The 17,899-nt window shown below is 39.8% G+C and overlaps 1 protein-coding gene across 2 annotated transcripts in view; it reads left to right on the plus strand.

Moving 5' to 3' along the window:
* The window catches only part of SLC7A11 (solute carrier family 7 member 11), a 64,051-nt gene extending 46,465 nt beyond the window's left edge, over positions 1–17,586 (plus strand). The window contains exons 7-13 of one of the 2 annotated variants that reach the window (XR_010472387.1): positions 2,923–3,046; positions 4,248–4,351; positions 4,831–4,927; positions 5,654–5,775; positions 7,425–7,574; positions 9,294–9,471; positions 15,363–17,586. Coding sequence is in view for 1 of the 2 variants with exons in the window: in XM_005499885.3 (XP_005499942.1) it covers positions 2,923–3,046; positions 4,248–4,351; positions 4,831–4,927; positions 7,425–7,574; positions 9,294–9,471; positions 15,363–15,430 (721 nt within the window). In the remaining variant the exon portion in view is untranslated. The remainder of the gene's footprint in view (positions 1–2,922; positions 3,047–4,247; positions 4,352–4,830; positions 4,928–5,653; positions 5,776–7,424; positions 7,575–9,293; positions 9,472–15,362) is intronic. The other variant, XM_005499885.3, reaches the window with a different exon arrangement.
* The last annotated feature ends 313 nt before the right edge of the window (positions 17,587–17,899 follow it).

The raw sequence follows: 17,899 nt of genomic DNA on the forward strand, positions 1-17,899 counted from the left end.
TTGGTTTTTTTTTTGTTTGTTTGTTTGTTTGTTTGTTTTATCTCTTACTCTCCAAGGGGGCTAGTGCTTTTGAGCATAACAAGGCAGGACTCACAGTGCTAAAAATGGTCACGTTTGGAAGCATGTTTTGGTGTGTGTGTTTGTTTGTTTGTTTTTAATTATTATTTTTGTTTTCCACGCCCTTAGTTTTGATCCAATGTTTTCTTTTAGAAGAAATTAGACTAGGATTTAAATTAGAAGTTAATAAAGCAAGTAGGTGTTTGGTAAGAGTTTGAATGGACAATGATAGTTTGCTAATTTTAACAATGTGGTTTCATTCATTCAAATGGCATTTGTGAAAATATTACAAATTTGCTATTTTTGGCAGGCAACATTTTTTTTTAAGTTGGAGTAATTCTGATTTATCCCATAGTTTGGTGAGTGAAGCATTCATCCGTGGGGCAGAAAATATAATTAAAATCTCTGTTCTGAGAGGCTTTGAAACCACCTATTCCTACCTTAAATCAGATGCTAGGTGAATTGAACTCAATTTACACCCAGGTCAGGTAAGAAGCTTAACCATACTGGTTGTAAAATATCTGGCAACTGAACTACGAAAAAGGTCTTTTGCACAGGCATATTATCAACACACAGTTCTGCAGTATTTCTTGCGTCAGTAACATTGTGGTATTTTCAGCACTTGTATTCTGGGCTGTTTGCTTTGATCCTTGCTGTTGCATTCTCCATCAACGAGCACATCCCACCAGCTAGGGAGTTAGTCAGGGCCCCAGGCTTTACAGTATCCAGGGAGCGACTGGACAACACCCTCAGACACATGATGTGAACTGTGGGGTTGTCAGATGCAGAGGCAGGAGGTGAACTCAGTGATCCTTGTGGGTCCATTCCAACTCAGGACATTCTATGCTTCTAGCTGACTGGCTGCCCTCCTCCTTGTGCTTGAAGTAGCTGTGGGTTAATGCAGTATCATCGTGTCTGCCCAGATTTGGTGCTGCAATACAGCATAATCCTCTTGCCAGCCTGTGTGTCTAGGTTAATCACAGTATTTGACACCATAGTTTCTAAGGTGGGCAAGATGTGTGACAGTGATACTGTCCTGCTTTTTTAATGTATTTAGTCTTGGTTTAGAGTTTCTTTTCAGCTCCATACAGGCATTCCTTTCAGCGGTGCCCAACGATAGGATGAGGGGCAACAGTCACAGACTGAAGCGTAGGATGTTCCATCTGAACATGAGGAAAATCTGCTTTACTTTGAGAGTGACAGAGCACTGGAACAGGCTGCCCAGAGTGGCTATGGAGTTTCCTTCACTGGAGATGTTCAAGACTTGCCTGGACACACTCTAGGTGAACCTGCTTTAGCACGTGGGTTGGACTGGATGGTCTCCAGACATCCCCTCCAACCCTAACTATTCTATTATTCCAACGAAATGGATTTCTTCAAGTAATAAGGACCTGTAGTGAAGAGGATCCTTAAGTTCTGACCCAGCTGTGTTTCTTTGAGGAAAAAAACAAAACAAAAACCACAACAAAACACAAAACCAACCAATGAACCAACCAACTAACCAAAAAAAAACTACAAAAACAAACCAAAACCAAACCAACAAACCAAACCAAAAACAACAACAACCCAAACCAAACAAAGCTCAAACAGAAAAGAATGTATCTTTGGGTTGGTTTTCAAAACACCCTGTCCTTTGAGGGCTGTGGTCATAGTCTCTTCTGGGACACCAGAATTCCTCAGTCTGTCTCTCTTTTCTCCCACCTGAGAGGGTGACCTTCACAACAAAGCTCTCTAAATATAGCAACCTTCACATCTCTTCAAAAGCAATCTTAATACAGATAGCTGGAGAGTAGTGCCTGTGAAGCAGCAGCTCTGAGCTCTCCTCAGAGGGAGTGCACATACCATGTCTTTCCCACTGCAACTCTCAGCCTCGGAATTAAAGGACCAAGCAATAGTTTCAGATCTGAGTCTCTTCTTGGTGTGATGCAGACATTAATGATATCAAGCAAGGATATAAACTGGAAAGAGAGTAGCGTAACACTTCAGCGTACAGTTTTGGTTCCTATCTTGAGCATTTGCCTGCAGTGCGGCTTCAGACAAATTCACTGTGCCTCTATTCCTCTTCTTTAAAATAGAAAGAATTTTGCTTTTCTGCTTTACCAACTGGTGGGACATGCTATATAAAATTTCAGCATTATTATTTATTTGTATTTTGTTCTGTCTTTTAGCCAAGATGTAGGGGTTTTGTGATGTTCAATACTATTTGTGCTGTGCTTACACTATGAATTTGTGCTGTTCTTATTTCTGTGTCATATTCTGCCCTTATGTATCCCTGGATAGTGGGAGAGATAATTTGGGTATAGTGAGGTGTGCGAGGGAAGGATTGCACAGGGGACAAAAGGTCAGAATTTCATATTTTAGGCATTTTGGAGCCTAGGGGAAAGTGTTGAACCACCTCCAGGTGGGAAGTTATTGAATGCCAGGAGGTATGTTGGAGATGCCACTGTGATTGCTCTCCTGGTAGGCAGAGCTACATCACCAGTATCTATCATCTGCCTTATTGCTGGTTCAAGCACTGCTGATAGCTGCTGCACTCCTGTTGGGCTCAGCTTGAAAGCCAATATGGACAGGCAGCTCAAATGGGCCTTACTTCTTGTATGCAAAGCATGGGGACCACAACCTCTTGGCGTCTGTAAAGGATTCCTCCCTCAAATTGGTTTCTCGTCTCTTCATTATAAACCTATTTGCTTTGTTGAGATGGTTTCGTTTAGATGTGTTATTTTTACTGGTAGTTTCTAATTGTGATATTTCGGGATCACCAAATGTGCAGTCACCATCATTAGTGGCTCCTTCTTATGTTATTTGTTTCATGTTCAGGGAATAGCAACCAGATTGCAAAATAATGAGCTACCTTGTGTATTTCAGAAATATACCCCTCGCAATATGCATTTCAATGATTATCGTCACAGTTGGCTATGTGTTAACAAACGTGGCTTATTTCACTACAATCAGTGCTGGGGAATTGCTGCTTTCAAAAGCTGTAGCAGTGGTAAGTTATGGAAGAATAATACAAAGCTATATCCCTGCTGCAGTTGTGTTTGTTGATATATTCTTTTTTTTTTTTTTTTTTTTTCCAGGGGAAAAAAATGGGGGGACACATCCAATCAGGCTTTTCTATGGCTTCTTTTTTACACAAAATATTAGCATCCTTGTGAAATTAGTCTGATTTTAAATTGATGAGTGGGATTGCACTTAAGGCCATTCACAGCATTTGTAATGCAATATTAGACCATATTTATATATCTGATATAACAAAGTCGATAGAACTTAATTTTTATAGCCAAGTACATACTTGAAAATTTTTTTGCTAAATTATAGGCTGAACTCCTGGGAAACAGATAACACAGATACCTGTGGAAGGGGGAGGTCTGAACTATTTTTTGTAGCCGGAAGCAGTAATGCTGTCTCTGCGCAACATGCATCCCAAATACTTAGGACGGGGTTTGCTGTGAATACTGGAGTTTATTTGGGAACAAGTTGCAAGGCAACCTGCCTTGGAAATACTACTTTGATTGTTCTTCCTGAATTGTGGTGATGACACTGATTTTTATATTTATGATATCTAATTCTCAGTAAGGAAATAAAAATTTCCATTTGATTTCCAGTCATGACAGTGCCCATGGCTATTTCTGTTGATGTGGCATTTAAAAAATGACCAAATTCTGTAGCTTGTAGGAGATTTAGAAAAAGAACATTTTGAAAACATCAAGAAAATTGTGTGTGTCTCTTGTGGTGCCCCGAACTCCCAATTAAGACTCCTCTGGTAACCTACAGTAATAAAGCATGAATTGATGGACTATACCTCTCGGTAGCACCAACCGAGTAAAATGAAGGCTGTAGAAAATAACATGGAGTATGCAAATCACACCTTTGATCCATTCAGATTGAGTCTTCTTTTTGGACTCATAGTTATCCAAACTGACATAAATCAGGGCCTAATCCCACCTCCACAGCATTGCCTCAACTGGAGATCTTCTAGGTGCAGTCAGGAGTATGGGTGGGAGACCTTGTCTGCAGTAGCCTTGGTATCACAAAATAGGAAGAGACAAATGCACAGCCCATCTTTCAATGAGGGATGCAGAAAAGGAGTATAAACAAAACTTAAAATATTTATTAATAATTTGTTAATAGAGTCAAGTTGCTTTCCTGTTTCATGAAAAATCTCTGTGTGTTTCTCTCTCCTCTAACAGACCTTTGCTGAACGACTAATGGGAGACTTTTCTTTAGCTGTACCAGTACTTGTTGCTCTCTCCTGCTTTGGATCGATGAATGGCGGCATTTTTGCAGTCTCCAGGTGAGCATTGCTGGGGCTGAAGGACATGGGATATACACTCAAGGAAGCAGGGGGAAGAGAGAGTAGGATTCATTCCTTTAGTAGGAAATGAAAAATTACTATAATGTTTGCCAGGTGTGGGGCTTTTTCTCACTTTCTTCCTGTTGGGTTTAGTATCCTGTTATTAAAACCCTTCATTTTGGAAATGGATCCCCCTGAACATAGCACTTAATTAATAGCTGCTTTGTTCATGTAAAGAGGGGAAATCTGAGAGAAAATATTGACTAATATCAAACCACTGATCACAGTGTAAGGTAAGGAGGGGACATGTTCAGAGATGACTTTGATTTCTGCGTATGGGCTTCTCCTGCTGTCTTTTCGTGCAGAATACCTCAAACAAGCCTAAGAAGTGCTGCTGTGCTCTGTGACTTTCATGAGATGCTTTGCCTAGTCACAGTAATGAGCACATTTAAAGTCTGTCCACATTTATTTCCCACCAGGATGTTCTTCGTTGCATCCCGCGAGGGTCACCTTCCGGAAATTCTCTCCATGATTCATGTCCGCAAGCACACTCCTCTGCCAGCTGTCATTGTTTTGGTAAATCATACAAACAAATGTTCCTGCACAAGAATTCTTATTACAGGCTTGCTCTGGAGGATTCAAGCAGAATTTGAGCACTGCTTGAGTCTCATTTATTAATGTGTATGTGGGCTTTGGGCAGGGCAGAGGACAGTAAAGAAAGGAATGAGGTTTGGGAGTTGTTCTTTTTCTATCATCTCCTTCATGCTATCTTGTCGGGTAGCACTTGACTGCCTATCACTGCAACCTAATTCATGTCTTATTGCCCTTTATTTCTAAGGACCTGCTAGTGATGAGCTAGTTGCCTTTCAGAGAAACAAATTCCAGCCAAACAAACAAATAAAAAAGTGGTACATTTAACTGAAAGTGCAGCTAAACACCAGCATCTGGGAGCACCCTAAAGGCTCATTATACTGCCTTATATTGAAAAATGCAAACAATTATACACTAAGACAATGGAAGGGAAACCCTCAGCAGTGCAGTGTAGCAGTGATTAAAAAGTGAGGGAATGTGTGTCTGGGCAATAGTCTGTGAATCGTCTAAGGAAAACCACCAGTATTGTAGTAGAAATCCTATTACTGACTTGTAAAATAGTGGCAGAGCTAAATGTTGGCCATATGTTTGCATTGTAGACTAATTTGTGTGGCAAAATGTTAGGACAAAATGTCAAAAGGCAGACCTCAAATCTTGGTTTGCACAGTCCCAAAGAGATTTCAACTTAACATGCAGTCTTCATGACCGCAGGTGTTCAGCTCCTCTTCTGGGACCAGTGACTGTAATGTATCCGGGCAGACCTCTGCATCTATGGGGAGTTCCAACCAAAGCAGAAGACGTGTGCATCTATGGATGTACGCTAGTAAGACCAGGTGCTTCTACTGGAATTTAAGTCTGTTTTTGCTATAGATGCTTATGAGTTCACTGCTGAAGTGCCAGCTGAAGTGTCGAATTTATATATACACATACAACTGGGGGCATTCATATTTTGAAAACTAGGCAATGTGATTATGGTAAAAAGTTTTAATGGAATTAATTTTATACAAGCATTTACTTTGCTTCTTTTTTTCTCTTTGGGTTGAAGTAGTCATACCTTTGGGGTAAAAATATTGACTGTTTTCTGTGGAACGAAATGCACTGAATGCACTAATGTTATTTTTTCTGAAAGACACTTTCTGGTATTGCATCTTGTCCTGTTAGACTAATGCATTGATTTTCTTTGAAAGAGTCTGATTCTTGTATGAAGATGGCTTTCTTTCAGATAGTAATTTTTTTTTTCTTGCCTTAGAGGAGTAGTTGCAGAATATATTGTGTCTAAGGCTTGTTAAATACAATTGGACTTTTAGGAATTAAGAAATCTGTTTATGTATTTATGTCCTGATATTTGATAATGTGTGTGCAGCACTCTGAGAAGTAATGCAATCCGATTGTAACTCTCTTTTCATTTTTTTCTTGATAGCTCTCCTTTGCTGTCTGTGGTTCTTCCTTGTATTATCATGCTTATAACTAAGATTTTAAACGTTTAGGGGGCAAGTGTATCTAGACAAAATCTTGTCCAGTATAATTCAGTGGTAAAATTTCCTTCGACCTTTACAGAGAAAGAGGTTGCTTTATATCTCTGTGTAAAGAACCAGGCACTTTATAAGTCATTAGAGATTGGAAGCCAGAGATCCATATTTGAAATATTGATCTTTCTTGTCCAAATCCATGCTGTCTTCACTGATTGTTTGTTTGGTTTTTAAGAAGAATAAAAAATAAAACAACAAGAAAAAACCTTTTTACTGCCTCACAGAAACCTCGTGTCTCAGAACACCTTTTTAATGAGGAAATCTGTTTATTCTAGTGTCCACTCTCCTTGCTGTTCAGTAGTCACCTGACTAACAGCTAAATGTTTCTCTCTGCTTAGAAATGTTTGCATTTCCAATGTGCAGTGAGTCTACACCCTCCAAGCCTGAAAAGCACACTGCAAATATAAGCCAGTCTGCCCAGCTGTCATCCCATGGTGTGTAGCTAACCCCTACGGTGCCTTCTTTGTTAAGTTCCCCCCTTGCACCCTTTTTCTTCTTCCACAAGACACCTGGAATCTTTTACTGTCATATGACCAGATGTGTCCAAAATTTAGCTGCTCTTGTCATTTGCATCAGTGATGAGTGAGTAAAACTGGCTTGAGCTAACATATTTGTCAGGTCCCATGTGAATGGTGCCTAGGGTGCTCAGGCATTTTGGTAATGCCATGAGCTGCATGCCTGTGTGTTTATCTGAGTCACAGGGGACAGATATGTACAGATCACATATGGCCATCCAGGACAGACATGTATTAACCTAACGGGACCTCAGAGGACAGCTAGGTATGGATTACACACCTGATTGCATGACAAAGTCAGGCCTGAAGTCTGTGGCCCTCAGGTGTCCCTGCGAAAGGCTGTGCCACCTGTCCCCATGGAAAGATTTGTCATCACTGCTGTAAAATAATAGAGATCAATTCACTAAATCCCTCTTATGCTCTGAATTTCTATTGCAGCATCCTCTCACAATGATAATGTTATTCAACGGGGATCTCTACAGCCTTCTAAATTTCCTCAGTTTTGCCAGGTGGCTTTTTATTGGACTGGCTGTTGCTGGGTTGATTTATCTCAGATATAAACGTCCTGATATGCCTCGTCCATTCAAGGTAACCTCCTCTTTTTACTGTTTTACACGAATCCCCCTCCATTGTATCTATTGTGTACTCAGACAGTAAAGGAACATTTTCTGCTGTACAAAGCTAAGCTCTTTTTTGAGAAAAATTGAGTTAATGGAAAATAATATTTCGCACTGAAGGGTCTCCTTGTGTTTTCCTGCAAGCTCCCCAGAGCCACCCCAGCTGTGGCATCTTCTGAAAGATGATTCTTGTCCGTTCCCTGGTGCCTGTGGGACAGCGCCTGAAACTGCTGTGCCAGAGTAGAAGTTTTTGCTCAGTTTTGCATGTCTGTCACGTTGAGGCAGTGTGGTGCAAGCTGTGTGAAAACACCTCTACTCCTATGTAGATGCATGGGCTTCAAACTGTAAATATCAGGGTTATGTGTGCCAACCTAATTTTCAGCCAGTCCTCTATTTAATGTCTACTTTGATAAAGATCTTACTAATTTTACCACCAGAATTCATATCAGGCATAAGCATTAATATTAAATGTTTATTTAATTGCCTATCAAATACAGAATATGCCAATTTGTTGTGCAAATAAGTTACCAGTGCTATTATTGTGGTATTTGGAACTTGCAATTGATTTGCAGAGGCAGTTATTTTGAACCCAGTAAGAAAATGCTAATAGTCTGGCCCATTGAACAGTAGCTGTTTTGGCCTTGGTTTTGCCACTCTTTTTGCTTATTTTAAGTAGCATCTTACAAAGTAAGTTGTTCCATAGTGTGTCCAGAAATATAACATCTACCATGGAAAAAAATGAAGTCATTTATCCCTATTTATATATTGCCAAGAAGCCTATTTTATGAAAAACTAAGAATGTGTGCTGTTGCATTCTTGTAGGTATGTCTGTAAATAAAAAGGTCAATAGCACAATCAATTTTTACTTTATGGGAAAAAAAAAAAAAGCTTCAACAGTGTACAAAAGAGGAACAGTATTGCTTCAAGGCACAAAAGGAGGAGAATAATCCCCAAGGAATTCTCCGATTCTCTGTTACACCAAACATCTCACAAGCCATGACAGTAGGTGTTTCCCTCAGAGAGGTGCTAACATAGTGATTGCACTGGTGTTCTTGAAAATTGAGAAAATTTATTTGATATTGTTATTTTTTTGTACTTTCAACAATGACGCTGATAAACCTATCAGCCATACAGTCAAAAAGTGCTCTTTCAGTAGCTATCAGTTGCATAATGCTATCAAATATCTTTATCACGGGTCAAATTGGTGTTTAATTTGCTCTCTTCTTGCCAGATTTTGATTTTTACCTTAGGAAAAAAATCAATATGTTCTTAATAGCTTTAAAAGGTGACTTGAGCTCCTGGTTGTGTTTTAAAATGTTTTCTAATAGGTAATTATCAAAGAGGAAATCTATACCGCAGTTAGTGCTGCTTACTTATCTACTAGAGGATTAGAGAAAGGACTTTTGTAATGTAATGTATTTACAGCCCTCACAGTTTAAAAGATGTAAAACGCTGTAGTGTTTACTGTGTAATTAAAAGACTCCTGTGGTACTTACTGTATAGCACTCTGTGTAGCTTGGTTTCTGTGGTCACTGTCATCTTGTGTGCATGTTGTAGATACCCTTATTTCTCCAGAAGTATTCTGTACTGCTGGCTTTTATCCAATTTACATTTCATGGAACATTAAATGCCATTGTCATTCAATAACAAGGTCAGTGTAAAGTAAGATCTCCGTGTGGTTATGTTTCAGGTGCCTCTATTTATTCCAGCATTGTTTTCCTTCACCTGCCTCTTTATGGTTGCACTGTCACTTTACTCTGATCCAGTGAATACAGGGATTGGATTTGCAATAACCCTGACTGGAGTTCCTGCCTACTACCTCTTTATTGTATGGGACAAGAAGCCAAAGTGGTTCAGAAAGCTCCTAGGTAAGTCCCAATGGGATTCCTCTCCTTTGTGCTGACTCCAAGAATTTCTCAGGGCTCCCTGTGTTGTGAGATGCTCCCAATCGATCCTCTCAGCTGCTCTGATTTGGGGATGACAATGCAAGTTTCTTTTCGGTGCATGTGATTGCATTGTGCTGCCAGTTACAATCAATGTCTGCTAACTAACAAGATACATTTACAGCTAAAATGATTGACTTTGAATGACCAGATGCCTGTCCCTACTGCCTCATTCTCCCTTCCCTCCCCTACAAACATCTAATTCCTTTTGAATCACCCATCTCCCTCCCCTGGCTCTTGATGTATGCTGATAGAGAAAGCATTTCACTCCTAGGAGAATTGGTTTGGAAACTTGAACATCATAGTTTTGATGACAGAATGGGCTTGGTGCACCCTGCTGAGATGATGTGTCTGTGGACCACTGAGGAGTATCTGGAATGGGACAGGCTCAGGCAGGCTTGGTGTGGGGATATTGTCCTCAGTGGTAGCTCCTGACAAAATGAGAGCAAAATACACTGTCTGACACACCTTGGTGGAAATTATTCCTGTGCTTCATGAAAAACGACTCAGAGGGACATGGCTGTAGTATTTCATACCTGAAACACACTGAGAATAATTTTTATGCCATTTCTGAAAGTTTTTGAAAGCATTTGTCGAAGTTCTGATATGTTGGAGAAGTGGTATTTGGAGCATTTCAATTAGAAAGAAGTCAGTATCATTTATTACAGCTCCCTGTTCTACTCTTTTTTTTTTTTTTTTTAATTACTCATTATGATATGAACTTTCTAAAATTGAGGTAATTTTAAAAACCTGAAACAAGATTATAGGCAAAATATTTGAGGAATGATGGATAATTTATTTAAAAAAAAAAAAGGCAAAAGAAAACCTCAAATCATGAAAGTTTTAAGCTAAAAATAGTATATTTGTATAGGTGCTGAATTAAAAACACACATTGTCTTCTGTGCTTCAGTCTTAAGGGATGATTTAAAATGAGCTGCTCACAAAAGAATGAGCTTTTCTATATATATATTATACAATACCTTTTATATGTACTTTCTATATATATGTAAATATCGGTTATATAGTTATACCCTATACCCTAGGATCTGTGAATTTGCCTCTCGATTCATGCTGGAAAGTCCATAGACAATAGAGCAGAAAGTATTTAAGGAAAAGATGTTAGTTTAAGACTAGCATACTCTGGTCTTCTTAATTTTGTTTCGATAAAGTTATAAATTACTTGCAATGTCCTGGGAATGGGTAGAAAGCTCCAGTGCAGATGAAAACACTTGTATGCAAAAAGACATTCTATTAAATAGTTGGGTTTTGTCTGTTTATAATTTCTCAGCCTTGACATTTAGGGAGTAGGATATTTTTCCTTATCAAACCCAGGAGATTTTTGGCATTTTCTGTGAAGTCTCAGAGGTTTTGCAATACAGTTACTTGAATCTCTGGCCACAGGATGCCAGTATTGAACTACGTTACTTGGATGAGAGAAAAAAATATTCTCTTTAAGGTAGACTGGGTAGATGTCAAGCTTTTTCTGCCAGCTGTGACAACGAAGGTGAATCTTCTAGCTTTTCAGATAATATAAAATTCTCCTCCTAGAAAGGAGGCCTGGTGCCTGTGTAATACAAATGGATGGATACAGTGTACTGGTTTGCAGGGAAAAGCAGCGGATGCCAATCAGTGGGTGAAACAGCTGCCTGCTTTGCAATTATTATTCCCAAAATAACAACAGTAATGACAGAAAACTGATGTTGACAATTTTGAGGTGGAGCAAAGTGGAGATTTCCTTGTTAAACGAAAAAGTACATTTTTTTTTTTTTTACCTCAGAAGAAGCAATAAACCTTCTGCGTGGAGTCATTAAACTGGCATTTTTTTGTGAGTGTTAAGGGAGCTCCTCTGTATAGCCTGAGAGCATTTTTGAAAGGCATTGAATGAGGATAAATTCACTTACGGTACCTCTGTGAGATATAGAAAAGTCAAGTCATTGGGCAGCTGCAAGCTTGATATTCTAACCTTGAAACAATAATTGTAATTTACCAGAGGTAGTTTTTTGCCAGATTAACTGGGTAACTTTATTTGAGAAGATAACTGATTTTTTTAGACAAAAGAGAGTGTGGTAGATCTAATCTACTTAGATTTCAACAAAGCACTTTGTGTAGTACCACACAGGGAGTCAAAGCCTATTAGGCTGAACACAGCATCATGCAAAAAAGTCTATTCCCAGGCTGCTTCATTTGCGCAGCTCAGTGCAGGAACAGAACCATGTGGGACCCTCTTTACCCATTTGCAAAGTCACCTTACTGGGGAACTTGACTTGCTCAGCTACCCAGGCATGCTTCGGAGATGAGAGATTACTGCTGCTTGTAAACCCTACATGAAACATGTGCTACTTAAGTAAAGGACAGTGCTTATCCAAAACCACATGGTTACAGACCAGGCCCACATAAGATTAGGCTGGATACTCAGAATAGGTTTTGTAAGGATCAGAGGAGAGGGATGTTGAACAGCTAGTATGAGCAGTGGGGTAAAAGACCCAGCCTGAAGGTGAGTAACAGTTATGAAAGGGGTTTCAGGCTCCTTACAGTAGCAGAGCCCTTGAACGGTTTGCCAAAGAAAGCCTCTCTAAACCTGGGTGTCCTTTTTCTGTACATTTTGACTATCCTTAATGGCATTTACATTGCCCATTCTCCTTACCAAATGACTGTATGGAACAAAAGGTAGCTTTGTAGATTTGGGGGTTAATAAGGGTCTGGGTGGTATTTTGTAGATAGAATCACATTTTGTTCTCTCCTCTTCCAAAGAAATTTTGCTGTAGCACCAGATGTGCTGGGACAAATAATTTTCAGCTAGTGCAGGCTTCATTTGACCTCTGCTTTCTTGCTTTTTGTAGAGCTAATGTGAAAATGAAAAAAGTCAAGCCTAGCAAATCCTATGAAGCAGATCAGTGTGTAAAAGGATGCGGCACCAGCATGAGAATGCTATTTGGTCTTCCTCAGCTGAAAACCCAACCTTAGACTCATATTTAAAACATCTGTTTCTTTACAGTGGATTGAATTGTGAGGAGCTTAAAAGTTGAATTCTGCTTTCTTCATAATCTGAGCCCATGCTGGAAAAGAGATCTGTTTATAAATACAAAATATCTCTTTCACGGTTATTTAAAAACACCAGAGGATTATATTTGTTCTCTCAGGACATAGTGTTATATGCTCAGCCTGATTCTCTTTGTCCAGTTTGTGAGTTTGGGATCCACAGGAAATCATTTCAGCATTTTGCTACCAGAGATTTAACACCCCGTGTTATACGTATGTAGTAAATTACTGTTTTCTTTTATCACCCAAGCTTTATGTGGTGCCTATGTAGACACCATATCTGGGTTTTTTACAAAGGTTGTCTCCTGGGACCTATTTACAGAGAATTCTTCTCTTGAAAGGGAAAATTAGGGTTTTGGGGATTGAGGGAAGTTGTCTTTACTGTCATGGTGTCTTGTCTTGTTACAAATGTGAAGCTGGTCCTGTAACTCCAGGTACATACTGCTCAAAGCAGACAATGCAGACATACTGACTGAAGCCAGATTGGAACACTTGCCAGGGGAAGACACTTCATTCCCTGCTTTATCCCGTATATATTGCAATCAAAAAAACAAGAAAACATCCCAGCCCCCCAGCTTGTTTGGTGGCTCCTGCATGGCTTCATCCCAGCACATAGCAAAACTACCATAAGGAAATGCAGTAGTGGCAGACACCTTCTGCTGCAGTGAGTGCCAGGTCTTGCCGCAGGTGGCTCGATCCAGTTAGTCAAACTGGATTTTAAAATCACAGCCAGCTCTTGAGAGGCCCAGGCTTTCCCTCTGCTTCCATGCCCTTTTCCAACAGTTGCTACACCATAGGTCAGCTTGACAGAAAGCCTGTTCTTCCTCCTTTGCTCAGCCTCAAACCTAGAAGGGGTGGGGCGGCAGAGGCGAGCTCCCACTGGCTTCCTGCTGCTGACTTTCCTCACCCCAGCTGTGCTCAGCCCAGCTCTGAAGTCCCCGCTGTGAGCAGGGGAGGGAAATGTGGCCCCTGATGCCTCTCAACCTCTCTGACCCCATCAGTTTGCAGTCTAAGGGCAACCTGGCTTTGCACTGAACTGGTGACCTCCAGAGAGAAGAGCAAAAGATGGCAGGGTCTGCCTTAGACAGGAGAGCAGGAAAGTAGTTTTGGTTCATATGTTTTGTGAGTTGCACATTTTACCCTCCCAGCTTTACACTGGTGTAGATGCTGACATGTAGTGCTAGACAAGAAAAATCAGAACTTTCTGTTGCAACTCCTGTTTCTTTAAAATAGTTTGCTGATGACACTAAGCTGGGAAGAGTGGCTGACATGCCAGAAGGCTGTGCTGCCATCCAGCTGGACCTGGACAGGCTGGAGAGTTGGGCGAGGAATAACCTAATGAAATTTAAGAAGGGAAAGTGTAGAGTCCTGCATCTGGGCAGGAACAACCCCAAGTTCCAGTATAGGTTGGGAAATTACATATTAGAGAGCAGTGCAGGGGAAAGGGACCTGGGGATCCTGGTGGACAACAGGATGACCATGAGCCAGCACTGTGCCCTTGTGGCCAGGAAGGCCAATGGCATCCTGGGGTGTATTACAAGGGGGGTGGTTAGTAGATCGAGAGAGGTCCTCCTTCCCCTCTACTCTGCCCTGGTGAGACCACATCTGAAATATTGTGTCCAGTTCTGGGCCCCTCAGTTCCAGAAGGACAGGGAAATGCTGGAGAGGGTCCAGTGTAGGGCAATGAAGATGATTAAGGGAGTGGAGCACCTCCCTTATGAAGAAAGGCTGAGGGAGCTGGGTCTCTTTAGTTTGGAGAAGAGGAGACTAAGGGGGGACCTTATTAATGTTTATAAATATATAAAGAGTGAGTGCCATGAGGATGGAGCCAGGCTCTCCTCGGTGGCAAACAATGATAGGACAAGGGGTAATGGGATCAAGCTGAAACACAAGAGGTTCCACTTAAATTTGAGAAAAAACTTCTTCTCAGTAAGGGTGACAGAGCACTGGAACAGGCTGCCCATGGGGGTTGTGGAGGCTCCTTCTCTGGAGACATTCAAAACCTGCCTGGACATGTTCCTGTGTGACCTCACTTAGGCGTTCCTGCTCCAGCAGGGGGATTGGACTAGAGGATGTTTTGAGGTCCCTTCCAAACCCAAACATACTGTGATACTGTGATGAAAAAAAAAAAAAAAAAGGTGGCAAGAAAAAGATGTGGTAAGAGAATGCTCTTTTCTTATTCTGTATGTAAATTGACTGTGCCATTTATTAATCAGTACCTTAAACAGAAAACCAGCAAAAACACCATAAAGAAATGAATGTCCAGAGTAACAAGAAGACAGCATGATATTACTTTGGATGTGTGACCTACTTAGACCTATGAAGCTTTATAATCATTGTTTCCTTTGATTTTTTTTTTTTTTTCTTATTTTGCTTAGGCAGATCTTGGCACAGCTGAATTAACTTTTTTTGAACTCTCTCAGACTTTTATTTCAACATTGCAACTTTGTTAAAACTAAGCAGTTGTGCAGGTTACTCATGTTTTAAGATAGCCTCTAAATACATGCAGACCTTTATTCAACAACTTTATAACTACATACCCTTCTGCTATTATTGTATATGCATATCTTTGGGTCAGAGGCAAAGAAAACATAGTTAAAAAGAAAAAAAAAAAAAAAGTCAGACATTTAAATAATATGTGCACCTGGTATAAATGACCCCTGTGAACTGTATGTGCAGGCAGGCTGTATGGCAGCTAAGATAATTTTCCTGCCTGTTTCTGCCTTCTCCTCCACTCACTCTCAAATTTCCCATGTGTTTGTGTTTTATCTTTGCAGACAGAGTAACTGAAATACTGCAAATCCTCTTGGAAGTCATCCCACCAGAGGAAGACCAGAAATCATGATCTTCACGTACAGCATTTAGCGTGTTGTTTCTTTTCAACCTGAGGAAGAGAATAGGGAGATTTCTTCCATCACCTAATGCTCTGCAAACTGGAAAACAAGTCACAGCTGAGATGGTTACTCAGCAAGTCAGTTGCCAGAACTGTATTTTATGATGTTGCAAAATCTTTTTTAATGTGGTTGGTTTATATGTAGAAAACAAGAACTTATGCTTTGAGAGAACTCATCACTATTTCTTTTATTACAGTGTCATATTTTAACAAACCATAGGTTCATCAAACTAGGATTTTGGTCGCGTTGTCACTGAAAATAGATTTAAGCAACGTGTGAGTAATAGTCAGGTGTACTATGAAGAATGTATCCTGCTTGCTGTCCCCGAAGAACCCAGCTCTCACCAGAGGAAGGGTGAGATAAAGCTGCTGAGTTTCACTTACTAATGTTCTTTGAATCACTTCATTTGGAAGCCCAGTTTGACTTCTTTTGGCTTGCTGGGAGCACCAACAGACTGTTGCAGAAACACAGCGGTTTCCACACCTTGTGGTGGCAAGTTCAAGGTTACTTTATTCCAGAGGTGTTGTATGATAGCTGACACGAGCATCTTCTGAGAATTCATATTTCTGCCAGTGGGGCAAGAAGATTTTAGCCTGATGGCAGTAATTTCATAGGGTAATTTTGTAGTTTCTACCAGTCTGGAAATGATTACGATCTTTACTAATGTTTCTTTGTATATGTGTGTATAAGAAATACAGCAACTGAGTAATCACCTTCAAAAGATTCAAAACATTTGAATGTGACCTCCATTGCTGTATGAATATTTTCTATCTGGAAGCATATGGACCTGCAGTTATCTGTCAGGTAAACCTGACTTCAAGGTTTTATATCATTCTTGGGCAGAAATGAATAACAGTCACTGGTTATATAATCAGTGTGAGTACTGTATGGACATGGCGATAAATGCAGGACCATTTTATGAACAAGATATAAGGCAAGCTACAACAGATTTGTTGATTTGAGTAGGCTATGTGCCTAATCTGTGGGCTTTTCATTCAAGCACACTCCAATTAATTGGACTTTGAAATACCAAGGAACAGGTGCTCTACCAGTGTTGTCTTCCCAATTTTATCTCAACTGAAACAGAGAAAGGCTATCAAAACTGATAATATCAAACAACAAATGTTGTTTGAGCTGAGATTTGGCTCAAGTATGAGCTGAAGTTTTGCCCTTTTTTTAAAAGATATTTTTAGATAAAGAAATTTTTTAATGCTTAAAAATTCAGTTTTATATTGTTAGTGAAAGACTACTCAACCTTAAGATTAAGGTTCGTTATGACTCTTTTAAGAATATAATGCCTAAATATTGAATGCACTACTTTTTGAGCTGTTTTCTATCAGCAAGCAATGAAAAGTTTTATGAAACTGAGCAACATTACGCTTCCTAAATTGGGAGAAAAGCACAACTAGTAGCCAGACCACTACAGTAAAGGGAGACTGTGTATTATATGTGTGCTGTATATATACAGAATATCTACTGTTTTAAGGGTGTACAGTACAATGTCATAAAATTTATATGTTCTCCTTCCTTGTATTTCTATGGCGGAATTTCATAGAAGTAGGGAAATGGGAGTATGATTATGTAGAAGAGCAGTAATTTAAGACACAGAGAACATTTTGCGAATGAATTTTCTTTATAAGTTTTCTGTTTACACTAACTTAAAGTGTTTATTTGGAACTTTTTTAGGCACACATTTTGAGAGAGATTTTTATGCTGACCGTGCACATGTTTAATTAGTTATTTACATTTGGGTCAGAAGTCTGCTTTTGAGGTCCTCTTCTGCCACCCCAGTACCACTGGGGTTTTGCCTGTGTCGTCACGGACCATCTTCAGAGTATAGACACTGCATTTTCCTCTGATAAAAATAAACTGCATGATGCCCTCCAGGAGCACACCTGACTGACTCATCCGCTGATGGTTGCTGAGTGCCTGGGATCCCACCAGTGCTGGTCCAAAGCAAAACCTCCTGAACACTGGTTGTGTGGGTGTCAGGTTTTCAACACCAACTGTTTAGTTCCAAGTATTCACTCCTGTCGTGCCACATTACTTGAAAGTTTAAATGGAGGCAGTGTTAACTTGTTGAAATAAATGGGCTCTGTAAATATAAGTGAATGTTGCTTTATTTTCTTGTGTTTAGAAATGTTTCTGAGGCCTGATCTAATGACCACATTTTACTAGGTTCATTTCATGAAAAAAAAACAAACTGCAAAACAAAAAAATATTTATTTTGAAAATGCACAAGGATTCTAAGTTTAGGTTTAGTTACTCTAGCATATACAATCCCAATAGAAAATACTGTAATGGGGTTTCCACCGTGCTATAAAAGTCAGTATTAAGGACTTCCGTTACACCTGGAATGGAGGAAAAACATTTTTAAAAGTATTGTCTTCAGACTCATAAAGGAAACTCTTCTAGAACAA

Source organism: Columba livia, chromosome 4, assembly GCF_036013475.1.
Source record: "Columba livia isolate bColLiv1 breed racing homer chromosome 4, bColLiv1.pat.W.v2, whole genome shotgun sequence".
Lineage (NCBI taxonomy): Eukaryota > Metazoa > Chordata > Aves > Columbiformes > Columbidae > Columba > Columba livia.